The sequence below is a fragment of the Gobio gobio genome (assembly GCF_949357685.1).
Source record: "Gobio gobio genome assembly, chromosome: 21".
NCBI classification, from domain to species: domain Eukaryota; kingdom Metazoa; phylum Chordata; class Actinopteri; order Cypriniformes; family Gobionidae; genus Gobio; species Gobio gobio.
The window spans coordinates 19,353,080-19,368,411 of NC_137117.1; the positions used below are offsets into that span (position 1 = coordinate 19,353,080).

Here is a 15,332-nt window from a genome sequence, read left to right on the forward strand (position 1 = left end):
AATCGTTCAAGCTGATTGGCTACAGGCTCCAACACTCCTCTCCGGTCCAATCACAAACGCTCTCAAGCAAAGAGCTTTATTTGAGTTTACCTGCACGGAAAGCGTGATACGGGGAAGAGGTAAAGTGAATAATACGCGTATCTTTGTAAATACAAACGCCATTTTATTAATAATACGATGCATATGTGTATAAATTAGATTAACGCGCAGATTAACGTATATGTCTGGAGTACGCTTGTGTTCTCACGCGCTCAGTGGTAGGACAGTGGCTGATGCTGATAATCAATTGGTGTTGTTGTAGTTAATTGCTTCTTTCGCATATATGCCGTTAGTTTTTCCTCAGTATTTTTAACATTAACGTTGAACGTTTGTACGGCGCTTTTGTTACAGAATTGAATGGCATGCAGCTGATTTGATCCATCACCAGGTCACGTGGAGAAGTTTGCTGCAGTGTGTGTTGGTTCATCTGTCAGCAGAAATCCAGCGTGGAAAACACACAGGAATACTGTCAATGTCTCTGCTGGAAGACATCGTTGATCTGCTGAGAAGTGTCCTGGAGTACTTTGGAGTGCCACCTGACCTGGTAAATATGATAATTAATTTAGTGTGACTACTACAAAACAAATCAATAAATGCATGCTTTTTAAATGTAAGATATAGATGCAACTTTCAACAGTACATCTGTGAACACTGTGTTGTTGCAGTTGATTCCAGTATGGGACAGTACACAGTGTGGACAATACCGCAGCATAGTCCGAATGATTGGGACAAACCTTCCTCTCTATCCTCACCCACGGCTGCGGTTTCAGGTACTGTCTTTGAGAAAATGTGTGTTCTGTTATATAATGTTAAAAATCCAATCAGTAATTCATTTTTTTATTTTAGAAAAGGGTAATTAAATAATCTACACTCACATCAGTGTTATTTTGATATTATTTATATTTTATTTACTAATATTTTGTATTAGTTTTATATTTATATTTTTTTGTTTTATAATATGTGCTTTTGTATTTTTGTATTTTTTTTTTATATTTCCTTTTATTTTTATTTCAGTTTGTTATTTATCACTTCAACTTCTGCTTATTTATTTAAGCTACTTTAAAAAAAAAACGTTTTCATCTAATATGCATTTTAATAGTTTTATTATAATCAACAACAACATTGACTCACACAAGATAAATACTCATTAATCCAATAGCAAAAAGCAGCTTTTTGTTGAAAGAACAAAACACCTTAAACCCAAGTATTTTTCTATTTGATAGGGATTTTTTTTTTTAAATCCCAAAGCTGTTTATTCAAATCAAATGGACTTTGTGCATATCAGAGAACAAATATTACATAAAGTATTATTATTTTATGACTGGCTCATTTTGTAACAAGGCCAGGATATTACATGCAAGTGTTCACTTGGTATAAATTGTTAATAAAGTCTCTTCGCATGCTAAAGGCTTTGAAGGACTTAAGTCAAGTGCACCTTCACTTATGAGTTCTGAATCTTTGTTTCTAGATTCCTCTGCAGACATTCAATAGACAAGGGCATATTGATGTGTCAGTGGATACGCCAGCCATTCCTACTTTAGCGGATGTGCTTTGGCTGGTGGAGGATGAAGGAGACAGCTACACTAAATTCAGGTAGTCACACATCAGAAGCTGTGTAAGCACAAAGGTGTTTATTAATAGCTCACTGACGGTGTCTGTAAGTTACGTCTGTTATGAGATTTTCTTGTTGGATTCTGGTCTTCACAAGAGTAGTAATGGGAAGTTTGGATCATTTTACTGACTCGGATCTTTGAATCCCGTTCATCAAAATGAACAAATCTTTTTTTGAGTCATTTCGTATATATTTCAGCAGAATATAATTAAAATGTTACATATAATAGCCAAACCCCCAACACATCAACTTGCGCAACGTACCAACACATCAACTTGCGCAACGTAGATCTTATTTAGAATAAGAAAAAAATGCAATGCAAGGACAAGGCCAAATTATGAGAAACAGAAACGATTAATTAATTTCTTATCTGGGTCTTCATTCAGGCTATGCAGTCAGTTTACCTCACCTCCCGATCTGACTCGTTCGTTCATCTCGTGACATCCCCATAAACTGAGCTATGTAGTCTGTAGTACCGGATACAGAAATGATTAGTCCATCTCTCAAGTCTGGGGTTTGAGTCATTCATTCTTTTGTCACATTACTGTATGCTGTTATTGTAGATATCTTTGCTTTATCAAAGTGATTTTCCCCATCATACGGATAAAGTTTAAAGCACTACCCTTTATTACCACATTCAGTGTTATAGAAAAGAACCATCATGACAGAAATTCAAAAATAATAATAAATTGTAAGAAAGAAATAAAGCTACAATTTGAGACCAGAAATGCATCATGTAACTGTTAGAGTTAAATAAAAAAAAATAAAAAAAAACGGACTACACGCTTGTTTGTAAGGAAGTTTGGGAATTATTAACTAATTCTGTATCCAAATACAGCTGTCACATCACGTGACAAAAGAACGAACGACTCAGAAGAGTCAGACCCGAAGACTCGAGAGGTGAACTAATAATTTCTTGATTCATGTCATGAGATGAAAGAACGACTCAAACCCGAAGACTCAAGGTTTTGTTTCCTGTACAAAACCTATGGGATGTTTGTCAACACAAAATGAATGAGTCACTCTCTGAGACAGTTCATTGTTCTTGAGTCATATTAAAGGTCCTGTTCTTCGTGATCCCATTTTTCAAACTTTAGTTAGTGTGTAATGTTGCTGTTAGAGCATAAATAATACCTGTAAAATTATAAAGCTCAAAGTTCAATGCCAAGCGAGATATTTTATTTAACAGAAGTTCCCTTTCAAAGCCTACAGCGAACGGCCGGTTTGGACTACATCCTGGTACTTCCTGCTTTAATTACGTCAGTAGAACAGTTTGTTGACTAACCTCCGCCCACAAGAATACGCGAAAAAGGGGGTGTGGTCTTGTTGCTCTCCCACGTGGAGAAGAGGAAGTGTTGCGTTCGGTTCGGTTCGGTTGCGTTTGTCGCCATGTTGTTCAGATGCTGTTATTTTCATCCCGGAGTCAAATCACCTTTGTTTGGCCTTCAGGGGCTGTAGTTTGAGCGCGTTCATCTCCCCGTTATGGTAAGAGGCGTGACCTTCCCGGGCAACGTGCCCTAAGCTGCTGTCGAATCACAACACGGGAACCGCTGGCACAATCAGAACTCGTTACGTATTTCTGAAGGAGGGACTTCATAGAACGAGGAAATTCTCAGGCCGTTTTGAGGACAGTGAAAACAGCGGTATGCAGATAAGTAAATTGTGTGAAAAATACTGTGTTTTTTTACACATGAAACATGAACACATTTTTTATTGCACACTGTAAACACAATCAAAGCTTAAAAAAAACACGAAAAACGGGACCTTTAAATATTAGTTCAAAATTAACAAATCGTTCATGACCGACCCATCACTATACAAGAGTGTGTATGCAATTACAAAAAAAAAGTTTTGTGTTATGGAGAAAGTCATCATGTCTTTCCATGTTTCTAACAGAACTGCCGTCCCACTGAGGAAATACTCTGTACAACAAGGTTTTGAGATTCCCTCATTGGGGGGTGATCATTCGTTATCTGTGTCTGTACCGGCTCCGAGGAGAGGCAGGGTGCTGGAGCAGGCCACCCAGCCAGAGGCCCTGCAGAAGATCTCAGCTCTGGAAGTGGAACTGCACAGATTGCGAGCACAGATTGCTATGATAGTCTCAACTCCGACAGGTACCGTATGCTGTTAATAATATGCCAATGCTGTGACTGACAGATTATTAGAGATTCTGTAAGTTAAAAAATATCTCATAAAATCAAAAGGCTGTCTGTGGTGGCTACCAATTATTTTTAGGCAAGTGATGTAACCGGTGTTATGCTTGAACAACGGTAACCCCAACAGTCACGTATAAGCCCTGCCCGCATGAGGCGCGCCGCTTCTCGAGATTCCTGTCTTTATTAGAGAGAAGAATATGTTCAGCCCCCTCCCTTTGAAGCTTCGAATATTCGGTATTGATTACTACCGAAGCTTCAAAGCTCAAAAAATGTAATGGTGTAATTATGACAAATAATTACAAACTTTTTTTTATAAACAGAAACTATACATATTTATATATTAAATTAACCATAATTCATTTTGTTTCCAAAAGTTTCAAGAATTGTATGTTTATCAATAAAAACAATAGTTAAAGCTGCAGTCCGTAACTTTTTGCGCTCTAGCTTTTAATAAACAGAACCGCATGCGTCTTGCGGAAGAACATTGCAGCCGGAGCTACTTCTCTCTGTTTATGTCTATGGCGAGTCACGCAGGGACTGTGCTTCTCCGCAGCGGTTCCTACCAGTCTGGTCTGAAATAGTCCCAATATAAACACTTATTATAAGTGTACCATAATGATTCAGGGTAAGACAAAAACACGGTTTGGAAAATGGATTCATGTTGTACATTCTCATTATTTAATCTTTGTAAATCTTGAACACAAAAGTCAAAAATAAGTAATAATTAAATAATTTCAGTTTGATCTTGATTTTATTAATCTGTGACTGACAATTTAATTTAGGAATTACAAATAAATTATTGAAGGATGGGGCAGCTTCTAAACTACATTTAACACCATAGAAATCTTTCCTCCCATGGAAATAGCATATCATCATTGCTCATTTCACATATGCATGGGATGTTTCTTAAAGGGACAGCAAGAACCCCCACCCCACACACACACAATATTTAAGTGTCAGAGTCTAAATCGAGACAGCTAATCACATGCTTGAATGAATTGATTAATATTAGTGTAACTAATAAAAATTTATGATATGACCCCTTTAAAGTATCACCCTGATATCTTTTTATATCCATTACTCGTGTCTCTCAGGCGGTGCTGTTCTTCCAGCTGATCCTGGCACTCCATGCTCTACTCTACCAATTCCTGTCCTCACTTCCACTCCTGTCTGTCCTCCGCCGCCACCTCCACCCCCACTTCCTCCTCCAGTTATGGCCAGCTGCACAGAGGTGTCCGTGTCAGAGGTGATTCGACAAAGACAGGCAGCAAAAAGGGGAAAGCTTGCACAGTGTGACCCATCTCCGGGTACAGCGCCTACTGCCATGCCCTCCATGTTAGAGGTGCTGCGAGACCTGAATCATGTCAAACTGCGTTCTGTTGAGAGGTAAGAATCTAGCAGCTTCAAACTCGAAGAAGCGCGTCTTAAGTTTCAAGCTCAGTACTGAACGTGGGTTTGTATTTGTAGATCTCCAGGTGGAACTCCAGTAAGGAGACGGAAGAGTAAAGGTGTAGCATGTTCATCTGACCCTGCAGCTCTCATCGCTGAAGCACTGAAAAAGAAGTTTGCACACAGACAGAGAGATGATTCGTTTGGTAAAGAGAACCACTCGGCTGAACCCTCTCCTTTCAGCAGTCCAGACACCCCCCGGGTAGGTGGTCTTCCTCTTTTTCCTCTAACGTTTATTACAGTTGACAGTGGTACAACAGGAGGTGTGTCGTTTTGACTGTTTAAGTACTCAAAACGACACACAAAGTAAATAAAACCGAGTATTTGGTGGTACAGGAGGATGATGAAATTGGGTATTTGTTAGATGCTGTCATTATGTGGGACAGTTTTGTCAACATTACCCGCAGTCTGTCAAGTTAAAAATATGGACAGAATATAATTGTGTGTAAGCCAACCAATCAAACCGCAAGGTACCATTCAAAGCCATTGTACCTATTGAGTGCATTTACGTGCACCATCTTACACTGATTATTTTTAAAGGGTATACAACACACACACACACACACACACAGTTTCTGCCAATCTCATGTTAACCTTGAGTACCTATAGAGTAGGGCTGGGTAAAAAATATCGATTTTTCGATTTTAATCGATTCTCACTTTTACAAAACAATATCGATACTTAAATCCCAAGAATCGATTAGTCAATTTTCAGTTAATGAATGAAATAAACATTATAGCGCACCTCCCATCCAATAAATTGCGATAATCTTTGTGCTTTATTACTATTGATATAAAACAAAGTCTCAGATGTCAAATTACGTCAATTTTTTTTACGAAATTCAAAAGCATAAAAACCGCTGTGGCGCGAGATCGCTCTGCCGCGGCTCAGCTCAAGAGGACCGGCAGCATGGAATGCACATGAACTGATCTTCTCTTCCGCCTTAATACCAGTTACAGCGCGAAGTAAACATGAATAAGCATCTGAAAGTGTGTTATAAGATACAGGATAACTTACTGAAATCCGTATCATGTCACATGGAATAGCTCAAGTTTCAACCGCAGAAAGACGTAAGTAAAATGGCTAATAAGTAAACAATGTCATGTACGTCACATTTACCCCAGAAAAACCATATCCAGTGTCCATAAACTCGTTAGTAAGCTTTAATCAGCTAGAAAAAATAACTCTAGAGAGGAGCATTTTGATAATTATATGCACCACATTACATATTCATTGTCATTTTTAATCAGTCCTTCCAGAAAAATGCGGCTTTTTTTTGTGATTGTTGCGGGCAAAAATCCTTGATTATGCGGCACGTTTTCTTAAAAAATGCGGGATATTTATGCAATTTTAATGCGATAAAATTGCGGGAACTTGCAAAAACTGCGGTTTGATGAGAAAGAGAAAAAAAGCACTACATCACAGAAAGTGCTGGAATATTTAAGTTCTCATCTTGTTTTATTGAAGACCTTAATAATGGCTAAAATTTACAAAACATTTAGTCAATCAAGTTCTGTAGCTTTACAAAAGGAATATGCTACAACTTCTGAAAATTTTTATAAATAACTTCCTGTTTTACAGATGTCGCTATACAAAACAGACATTTGAGTGCTTCCAATGCACAAAGTGCAATCTCTTAAAGGGTTAGTTCACCTAAAAATGAAAATTCTGTCATTAATGACTTCCCTTTATGTTGTTGGACACAAATTAAGATATTTTAGTTGAATTCCGATGGCTCAGAAAGGCCTCCATTGGCACAATGTACACTCTCAAGACCCATAAAAGGTAGCCTACTAAAGACGTTGTTACAAAGTCCATCTCACTACAGTGGTTCTACAATAACTTTATGAAGCGACGATAATAGTATTGTGTGCAAAAAAAACTAAATAACGACTTATATAGTGATGACTGATTTCAAAACACAGCATCATGATGCTATGAATCATCGAGTCGATTCATGATTCGGATCGCGTGTCAAACTGCTGAAATACGTGACTTTGGCGATCCAACCCGCTGAATCGACTCACTGATTCATAACGCTTCAAACCGCTGAATCAACTCATTGATTCATAACGCTTCAAACCGCTGAATCGACTCATTGATTCATAAAGGCCCATTTATACTTCTGCGTCGAGTGTACGCCGTAGTGTACGCCGTAGGCTACGCGTGTAGCCGACGCCGTCGTGAGCATTTATACTTCTGCGCTGTTGTCTGCGTCAATGTGCAATTCCACATGCAGACGCTAGAAGGCAGTGTCCTCGGGCATGTTGGTGTAATCAAGACAACAGCCGAAGAAGAAGCAGCTTGATGTGTAGAATCTGTACATTCATGTCGGAGTATCAGCAGCAGTGAGAGAGCGGCTTTTCTTGCAGCTTGAGTTGTTGTATCTAATACAAATTAAGCATCTTTAGTTGATTAGTAAAGTTAAATAAGGCGATCTGGCGCTGGAATGCGTTTGTGAAACAATGCGGAGCTCGTGGCCGCTGTTTTCAGCAGCGGTGGCTCAGCAAGCGATTGTTGTTGCGGAGACTTCATTCACGAAATATACCCTAATGTGTCCCTGTTCTTGATATACAATTACTGATTAACATCTTTGGTTTTAATATGAAAATAAATAAACTATATTCAGCGGATCTATGTATTTATTTACTACCATAAAGAATCGCTGGACTGCAAAATAGTGTGTTATAGCAGACGTAAGGAACTATCATCCAATTTCTGGACACACACACACACACACACACTCCTATCGCAGATTTTTTATTTATTTATTGACCTGAGGGAAGGGTTCTGGCAGACCAATCACAGCGCTTGCGGTCCGCGTAGAATTGACGCGTTGTTACATTTTTGGAGAGGTGCGCGTCAGGCTACGTCGTAGGGTACGGCGTATCCAACGCGTCTATGCGTAGGGTACGCCGTACCCTCTGCGTGCACTCGACGCAGAAGTATAAATTGGCCTTAACGCTTCAAAGCTTCATGATGCTGTGTTTTGAAATCAGTCAGCACACAGGGAAACTGCTTTGCTCTTTTGCTGTTATTTTTGTTGGCCAATGGGAGTTTGTGCTTCATCATGGTTTCACCGGTATCTATGGTTTCTCCACGGGGTTTGAAGCTTTTCGATGACGTTCGCGTCGGGTAATCACGTCACTTCAAAACGTTCCCATGGCAATAGGCGGAAATGGCGGCTCTTGTGTGAAGTAAACGAAAATGTTTCAACTTTCTGCTAATATATATGACTTTTTTTGCAACGAAAATGCGGGGATTATGAAATCATGATAGCCCGCATATTTTGCACGCGGAAATAGGCAATTTATGCGGCGAAAGTGCGGCGTATTTGAAAAAATGCGGCCCCCGCATGAATATGCGGACTTTGGCTGATTATGCGTTAAATCACGCGATCGCATAATCGCGTTTTTCTGGAGGGACTGTTTAATGTTCTTCAATATAATGCATGTATGTAGCCTATGAATAAATCTGGCACGTTTTTATGACGCCAAATGTTTACATTTCAAAAAACTAATTGGAGTATAAATATGATTATGTAATTGTAAAGTTAATATTATAACTTTATTATTCTTTTATAAAAAAACATAATTTAGTGTCATTTAAGTGTTTGTATACAAATCAGTTCATTTTTTACCTTCAATATTAGTAGGCTAATGTAGTACAACTGACTCCCATAGTTTACAACATAGATCAGAGATTTGTTTTCCTTGAGAAAATTGGCCATGTATTGTACCTGATATATATCTAAAATAATCGATATTGAATCGAATCGAAAGCTTGTGAATCGAAATCGAATTGAATTGTGAAATTTGTGTCAATACCCAGCCCTACTATAGAGTAGTAATGCATCCTTCATATCTCCAAAGAGTATTTAGTTTTTCATATTTATAAAAGACAGATACGCTGTACCGATTCTTCTTTCTGAAAGTAGCCGAACTCGTGGTGGCGTGCAGTGGGCCGAGCTAAAGAGTCGCGCGCACACGTTAGAATCCTGAAGCAGTGTATTTGGCACAGAGATTTTTTTTTTTTAAATTTTCCCTTAAACGCACCTTTTAGCAGATAAATTAAAAAAAACATGAATTAGTGCTATTTCTAATCGCTAAGGCTGCGGTTTGTCCTGTGTTCTTTTACACGCAAGCATCTCATGACCCAGTGTTTTCAATATCTTAAACCAACTCGGTTCACAGTAAATGTTGCTGGACGCGAATTCATCTCTGCACCTGCTCTAATTGGGTCACTTGTTGTGTGCATTTGGGAACGCAATACGTGCACAATCATCTTCCCAAATTTGTAACGAGAAGCACTTGTAAACCGACTGATTGTCAACAAGACCTGCGGTTTTCTTGCACTGTCTTGCATCTGTGTGTTGTTGATGTCATGTACACACACTCAATGCTGTCGCTTCCAATTGTGGATTGATGCTGGATTTTTGAGTGCCTTAATAGCAGTGCTTGTCTCATTTAAACCACTAGGGGAGGTGTGTCTTTCCCATAGACTGTAAAAAAATATGGACATAGTGGCCGTGATGTCACCCGTAGGTTTCTGAAGAGCATTTTTGAAGCCAAAAGTGGGCAGAGTCGGCCGTCGCCATCCTGGCAGTGCGTCACTCCTGGATAACTGAAAATGGGCAAAGATGCGGTATGTGGGTAGAGCTGAGGTGTCTGGTTGCTGAAACCACACCCACCTAGCTTGACCATATTAGTAATCCACCTGTCACTCAAGTGGCCACGCCCTTAACTATGCAGAACTTTAAGGCTTAATTTGATTTAAACACCAAAAAAAAAAATCACCCCCCACAGTTGTCATGAAGGGCAAAATGAGCTGTATAGACCAAAACCACTTTTTTGTACCAGACTAAACAGATATTTTTTCCTGCTGTAAAGTTGAGCATTTTAACATGGGGGAGATACAGATTTGACTTCCTTTTGGAGTCTCTAGCAGCCAGTCAATGAATTGCAGTTTAAGTCACTTCCGTGTTGGCTTCAAGAGAGACCGCGGGAGGTGGCCGCTTGGTCTTTCCAGAAACTTAGTGTTACATTTAGACCAGCAGAGGGCAACATTTCATCACAGTGCAAGCAGCCATGTGAAACTTGAATCTGTCATTATTTACTTCCAAACCTGTATGAGTCTTCTGCTTAACACAAATGAAGATACTTTAAAGAATGTCGATAACTAAACCGTTAATGGGCCCCATTGACTTCCATAGTATTTTCCCCCCATACTATGGAAGTCAATAGGGCCCATAAACTTTGGTTACCACATATTCTTCAAAATATCTTCTTTTGTGTTCTGCAGAAGAAAAGTTCATACAGGTTGAAGGTCTGTAAATAATGATAGAATTTTCATTTTTGGGTGTACTATCCCTTTAAAAGCAGTCTTTCTGATACGCGTGGTCATGAGAAGATATTCTTCACCATATTCTAGCAGTTTTACACAATACTTGGACAGAACCCTTGACGTTTTGCTGTAAATTTTAGTTGAGATTTAGTTTAATGAGAGTGCATTGTGTGCTGTTGTGACCTAGTGTCGTATTGGTTTACAGATTCTCCATCACACCAGACGCAGCCAGGGACGCATTCACCTTTGACCCTTGACCTTAAAGTCTTCCAGAATCAAAGTTGTCATGGACTGATCTGACGGACAGATTTCTTTCCAATGTTGGTCACTTTTTCCTTTCCCCCTTTCTCTCTGAATTCATCACATGGGCCTCCATCTGAAAACACTGTGCATGCTTTTGAGATTTTTGTGCAGGCATTGTAATTTTTGTACATGCTGAATGCTTCTTTTTTTTAATTTGTAAATATTATATACAAAGGACTTCTTAATTGTGAATGCCTGACTAACACAGGCATTGATACAGGATGGCAGCAATTATGTAATAAGATGCTACAACTCAGTTTCTTTCAGCCACAATTGTTGTATATAAATATGGTTTGATCTATGCAATGCCTCTTTTTATACTGATTTTCTTTTCTTTTATTTTATTTAAAGCCTTGTTGGACTAACCAAAGCTCTCTGAACAACTTACCAGTTATATTTTAAGTTTTGAAAAATGGTACCTATTTTGCTAATAATTCATTCATCCATGTTTGTGCTGTATTTTCATCCTCTCCTACAAACTGTTAATGCAGTATCACCATCAGAAGCAATAAACAAGTTAGAAGCCTTTCAAATGTGTTGTCTTCCACCCATCTTAAACTAGTTTATTAAACAGGTATCTGGAATATTTGATTCTGACTGGTCAATCACACCATTCTGCCTGATATTTCCTAATATTCGTAACATCTACAAAAAAGTAGAGAATGACAGCTGACAATTGTCTTTTTTCCCTCGCATTTGCTAGTTTATATGCTTTTTTTTAATCTTAGAATTACGAGATTAATAAGTTGCAAATACCTTTTTCATTATTATTTTTTATTTCCTGGTAGAAATAAGATTCTATACAAACCTTGGACTAAAAATGCAATTGGCGCTAATTAGCGTGCGTCTCAGATATCGATTACAGTGAAAATGACCTAAGAAGACTTCAGTATTAATATTACTGTAATATTGTTGCAGTGTTGCTAGGCAAGTTGTTTTGTACATTATAATGGACTTTTTTTAGCAGAGGCTTTAAGATAATATACAGGTAAGATTTATAAGGTAATTTTAACTTAATAACACTTTAGGTCCACGTATTTACTTATTTATTTGGCGTATAATAAGCAAGATAATGTAAGCGGACAGCCATTAATTATTGCAAGATAAACCTGACTTAAGTCTTGTATCGCCCTGAAAGGGTATGTTGCGAGAACAATTGTCCAACTATACATTTATTTGAATAGTTTTAGCATCGCACATAACACTTAAAATGGCACTAAGTGATGAAAATGTGCACTGTGTATACCTTTGACCCTGACCTAACAACCTTCTCACACAAGTACGTGTTTACACTATTGTTGTCAGGGTGTGTGGGTGGATGCTTGTTTGATGGAATAATTGCAATGTGTTGTGTCTGTAAACCACATCCTTCCAATCACTAAAGGTTATCATGGAGAGGATATGCTGGTCTACCGAGACAGGAAATGGTTACACGCTGAAAATCTGATTGATCCTTTGCTTCCGTCAGACATGTTATGATGTTGGCCTGACAGGAGGGTGTTCAGAGTGGAATATTGTAGTGTGAAGTCTCACCCCCTTTCTATTTTTGTTTATCTTCAGAAATGCACCTGCTCTAATGAGAAACTTGTGGACTAAATTTAATGCCCCCACGTTTCCGTAACACGTGTTTGTCTGTTGTTAAGTTTGACAGAATTTGGCAGGAGGAGGATGATGATGATGATGATGATGATGATTATATACCTACCTACTTTTTGTTTTGTTGTCAATACCACAAATAAAAAGTGTCAATGCTACCAGAAAGGAAGTAAGTTTTTCCAAGGCCCTATGCTTTTATGACAACCCTGGCAGTGCCCTGCGTCTGTTAGCTGATCGTCTTGTAGATGGCTCTTTGCTTTCCTCCTAAGGATTTGAACTATGTAAGATGGCTGAAGCATTTGAGGACATTTTTATTGTATTTCAAAATTTGAGTTTTGTCAAAAGGTGCAAGATTGAGTTCAGTTTTTGCTTTTTAATCATGATTTTGAAGCCATAAATTGGTTTGTGTACTAAAACAAAATGATTAATAAACAGCAGTCTTTCTCTTCCAGGCAATCATGGGCCTTTTTTATTAGCAGTAGCATGTAGCAAAATGACACCACTATGATGTAATTTTTTTATGACCATCAGGATTTTACATAAAAATTTCTATTGAGTATTTAATGGAACTTGTATAATTTTTTTAATGCTTTTTGTTTTAAGATTTTCCTTGTTTTTCTTTTCACGTAAATACTTTGTTTACATTAAGTTTTAATGTACAAATAAAAGTACATATTCCAGCTTAATATGCGCTCTTAACTGCAGGTATAATAATACACATTTAAATGGAGACGGTTCTTGGAGGTTCTGTTCTTGAGGACAATCTTTAAGAACAAAAATAATTTAAAGAACCACATGAGGGCGCTTAAGGATTGCCGTCATTGTGCATCCAGAAATAACCCTACAGAAACCAATATCTAACTGATGAACAGGGCCAGTTTACAAAGAAAGAGAGAAAAAAAAACTACTGTGCAGAGATGTGATAAGAGTGGAAAAATAAAAAAAAAGAGGGAGAGGCCACAAAAGTTCATGAGTCGCTGTCATTTTTGAATTTGCATACGTGTATGGACTCATTTGCAATGCAAAGTCAACCCAAAGATTTAAAGGAACACCGCATCGTGATTGGCTGCTTGATTGGTCACCTGACGCACTCTTTGTTCACTATTTTGAACATTTACCTATTTACCTGGGAGAAGAATTCCTTGTGAAGGGTTTCTACACAACAGTTTGCAGATTTTGGGGTGGGTGGGTGTGTGTGTGTGTGTCTGTCTGTGTCTGTCTAGAGGTGTTTTCTGTGTTTGAAAAGCATGTGGAGGCCATGATACTGAGAAGATGCTAAACAACCGAAGGTCAGGGGTCAAATTAAGGTATTTACAACACTGCAAGGCACTTGAACCTCAGACCTTGATGAAAGCCTTTTTATATTAATATTTTGTATCACTGTATTAGTGGACCAACAGTAATGTTGGGGTTTTGAGGTTACAAAGTTGCATTGGGTTAAAAACCCAATTGGCAAACCAGCGCTAGGTACATATTGGACAGGACACATGCTGGGTTACACAGTTTAACCCAATGTCAGCTCATTTTGAATAAAAGCTGGGCTTATTTGACCTAATAAATGATTATTATTTCCATTTTGATTTTCTTGCAGCAAAGGTTCACTCTTAATGGCTGGGTTAAAAACAGCCCAATTGACAAAAATGGGTAAAAAATTGGACAGAACACATGTTGAGTTAAAGTATTTATTAGTGCATTTAAATAAATTATTTATATTTATAATCAATTGTCTATTTAGCGAAAGTACATAGCCCATAAAGTGCATAGTGTATAGTGCGTAATTTGGGACGCAATTCGTGAAACGTGAAATAATGTTAGCAGAGCAAACCACGGTAAACCCTACTAAGGGTGAAACATCTACAGATGTTTTTTGTCTGTACAGTAATTATTTTATATACAAGGGAATACAAACCTTACATGTATTCACTAAGTTCTCCTCGGGACGTTTTCTCTCAGGACAGGATTGTTAGTCGGTTAGTCAACAATTGTTAGTCAACAATTGTTGACTAACCGATCCAGTTTTACAATTCAAAACCAGCAGTGAGTTACTATGACCCAGCAGGCTGGGTAGTTTGTGAGGAGATGCATCATTTCTGTCAGTGAAACGTAACCCAGCTGTGGGTTACACAAAACTACCAAACACTTTGAAAATAACCCAACAGGCAGAACCCATAACCCAGCAGTCTGGATAATAAGAACCCATCAAATTTGAGAGAGTTCATGTTAACCTTTGACTTTCATTTGTTAAGGAGCTCAGGCTACATGTTTAAAGCCATTGGACATAATCTGTTTTTGTGTGCATGTTACACAAACACTATTTACACCCAACACAAAGCCCCATGAGGCCCATTGTGACTGGTATGACCACATTTGCACTTGCACCGTTTGTCAGGACTACACTTGACTAATTCAATTTCTCTAGAATTAAATTCATTTTAACGGCCACAACACATAAATGTACTGTATAAGCGTCATGTGTGCGTGTGTAACCTCCTTTCTGACCCTGGCTTGGTACTTTCCCAGTGAGAGTCACTTGAGTTTTTAAATGAGTAAGCCAATGATTCTGGGAAGGAAAGGGTTAATTTTTTACTGCCCCCATCTCTTTTTCTCTCCTTTTCTCTTCCCTCTCTCTTTCTTTCTTTCTTCCTGTCACTCTCTGTCTCTTCCTGCTCTCCTTTTCTTTCTGTTTCGTTCCGCCATTCTGTACTTCATGTAGACTTTTATACCAACTCTATGCACATCTAGCCCTCTGACACACAAACACAAGTTTTATTTGTGGATGGTGGTTGTGTGTATGTTTAAATACTACTTTGTGCTTTTCACAGTCTCATGTATTT

The 15,332-nt window shown here is 38.3% G+C and overlaps 1 protein-coding gene across 4 annotated transcripts; it reads left to right on the top strand.

The window, feature by feature from the left end:
* Positions 1 to 46: 46 nt before the first annotated feature.
* On the top strand, positions 47 to 12,946 carry mtfr2 (mitochondrial fission regulator 2). 4 transcript variants are annotated; one of them, XM_079801943.1, is made up of 8 exons: positions 47 to 119; positions 391 to 583; positions 705 to 809; positions 1,508 to 1,632; positions 3,548 to 3,765; positions 4,902 to 5,193; positions 5,275 to 5,458; positions 10,805 to 12,946. In XM_079801943.1, exons 2-8 carry the CDS (start codon positions 512 to 514, stop codon positions 10,847 to 10,849), a joined length of 1,041 nt encoding a protein of 346 aa, XP_079658069.1. In that variant the 5' UTR covers positions 47 to 119; positions 391 to 511; the 3' UTR covers positions 10,850 to 12,946. The 4 variants fall into 4 exon arrangements, 3 of the variants coding, with proteins under 3 accessions (XP_079658069.1, XP_079658071.1, XP_079658070.1); XR_013815418.1 differs by lacking the exon at positions 47 to 119 and adding an exon at positions 9,801 to 9,900 and having other exon boundaries at positions 489 to 583; positions 10,805 to 10,940; XM_079801945.1 differs by lacking the exons at positions 47 to 119; positions 10,805 to 12,946 and adding an exon at positions 9,801 to 9,945 and having other exon boundaries at positions 489 to 583.
* The last annotated feature ends 2,386 nt before the right edge of the window (positions 12,947 to 15,332 follow it).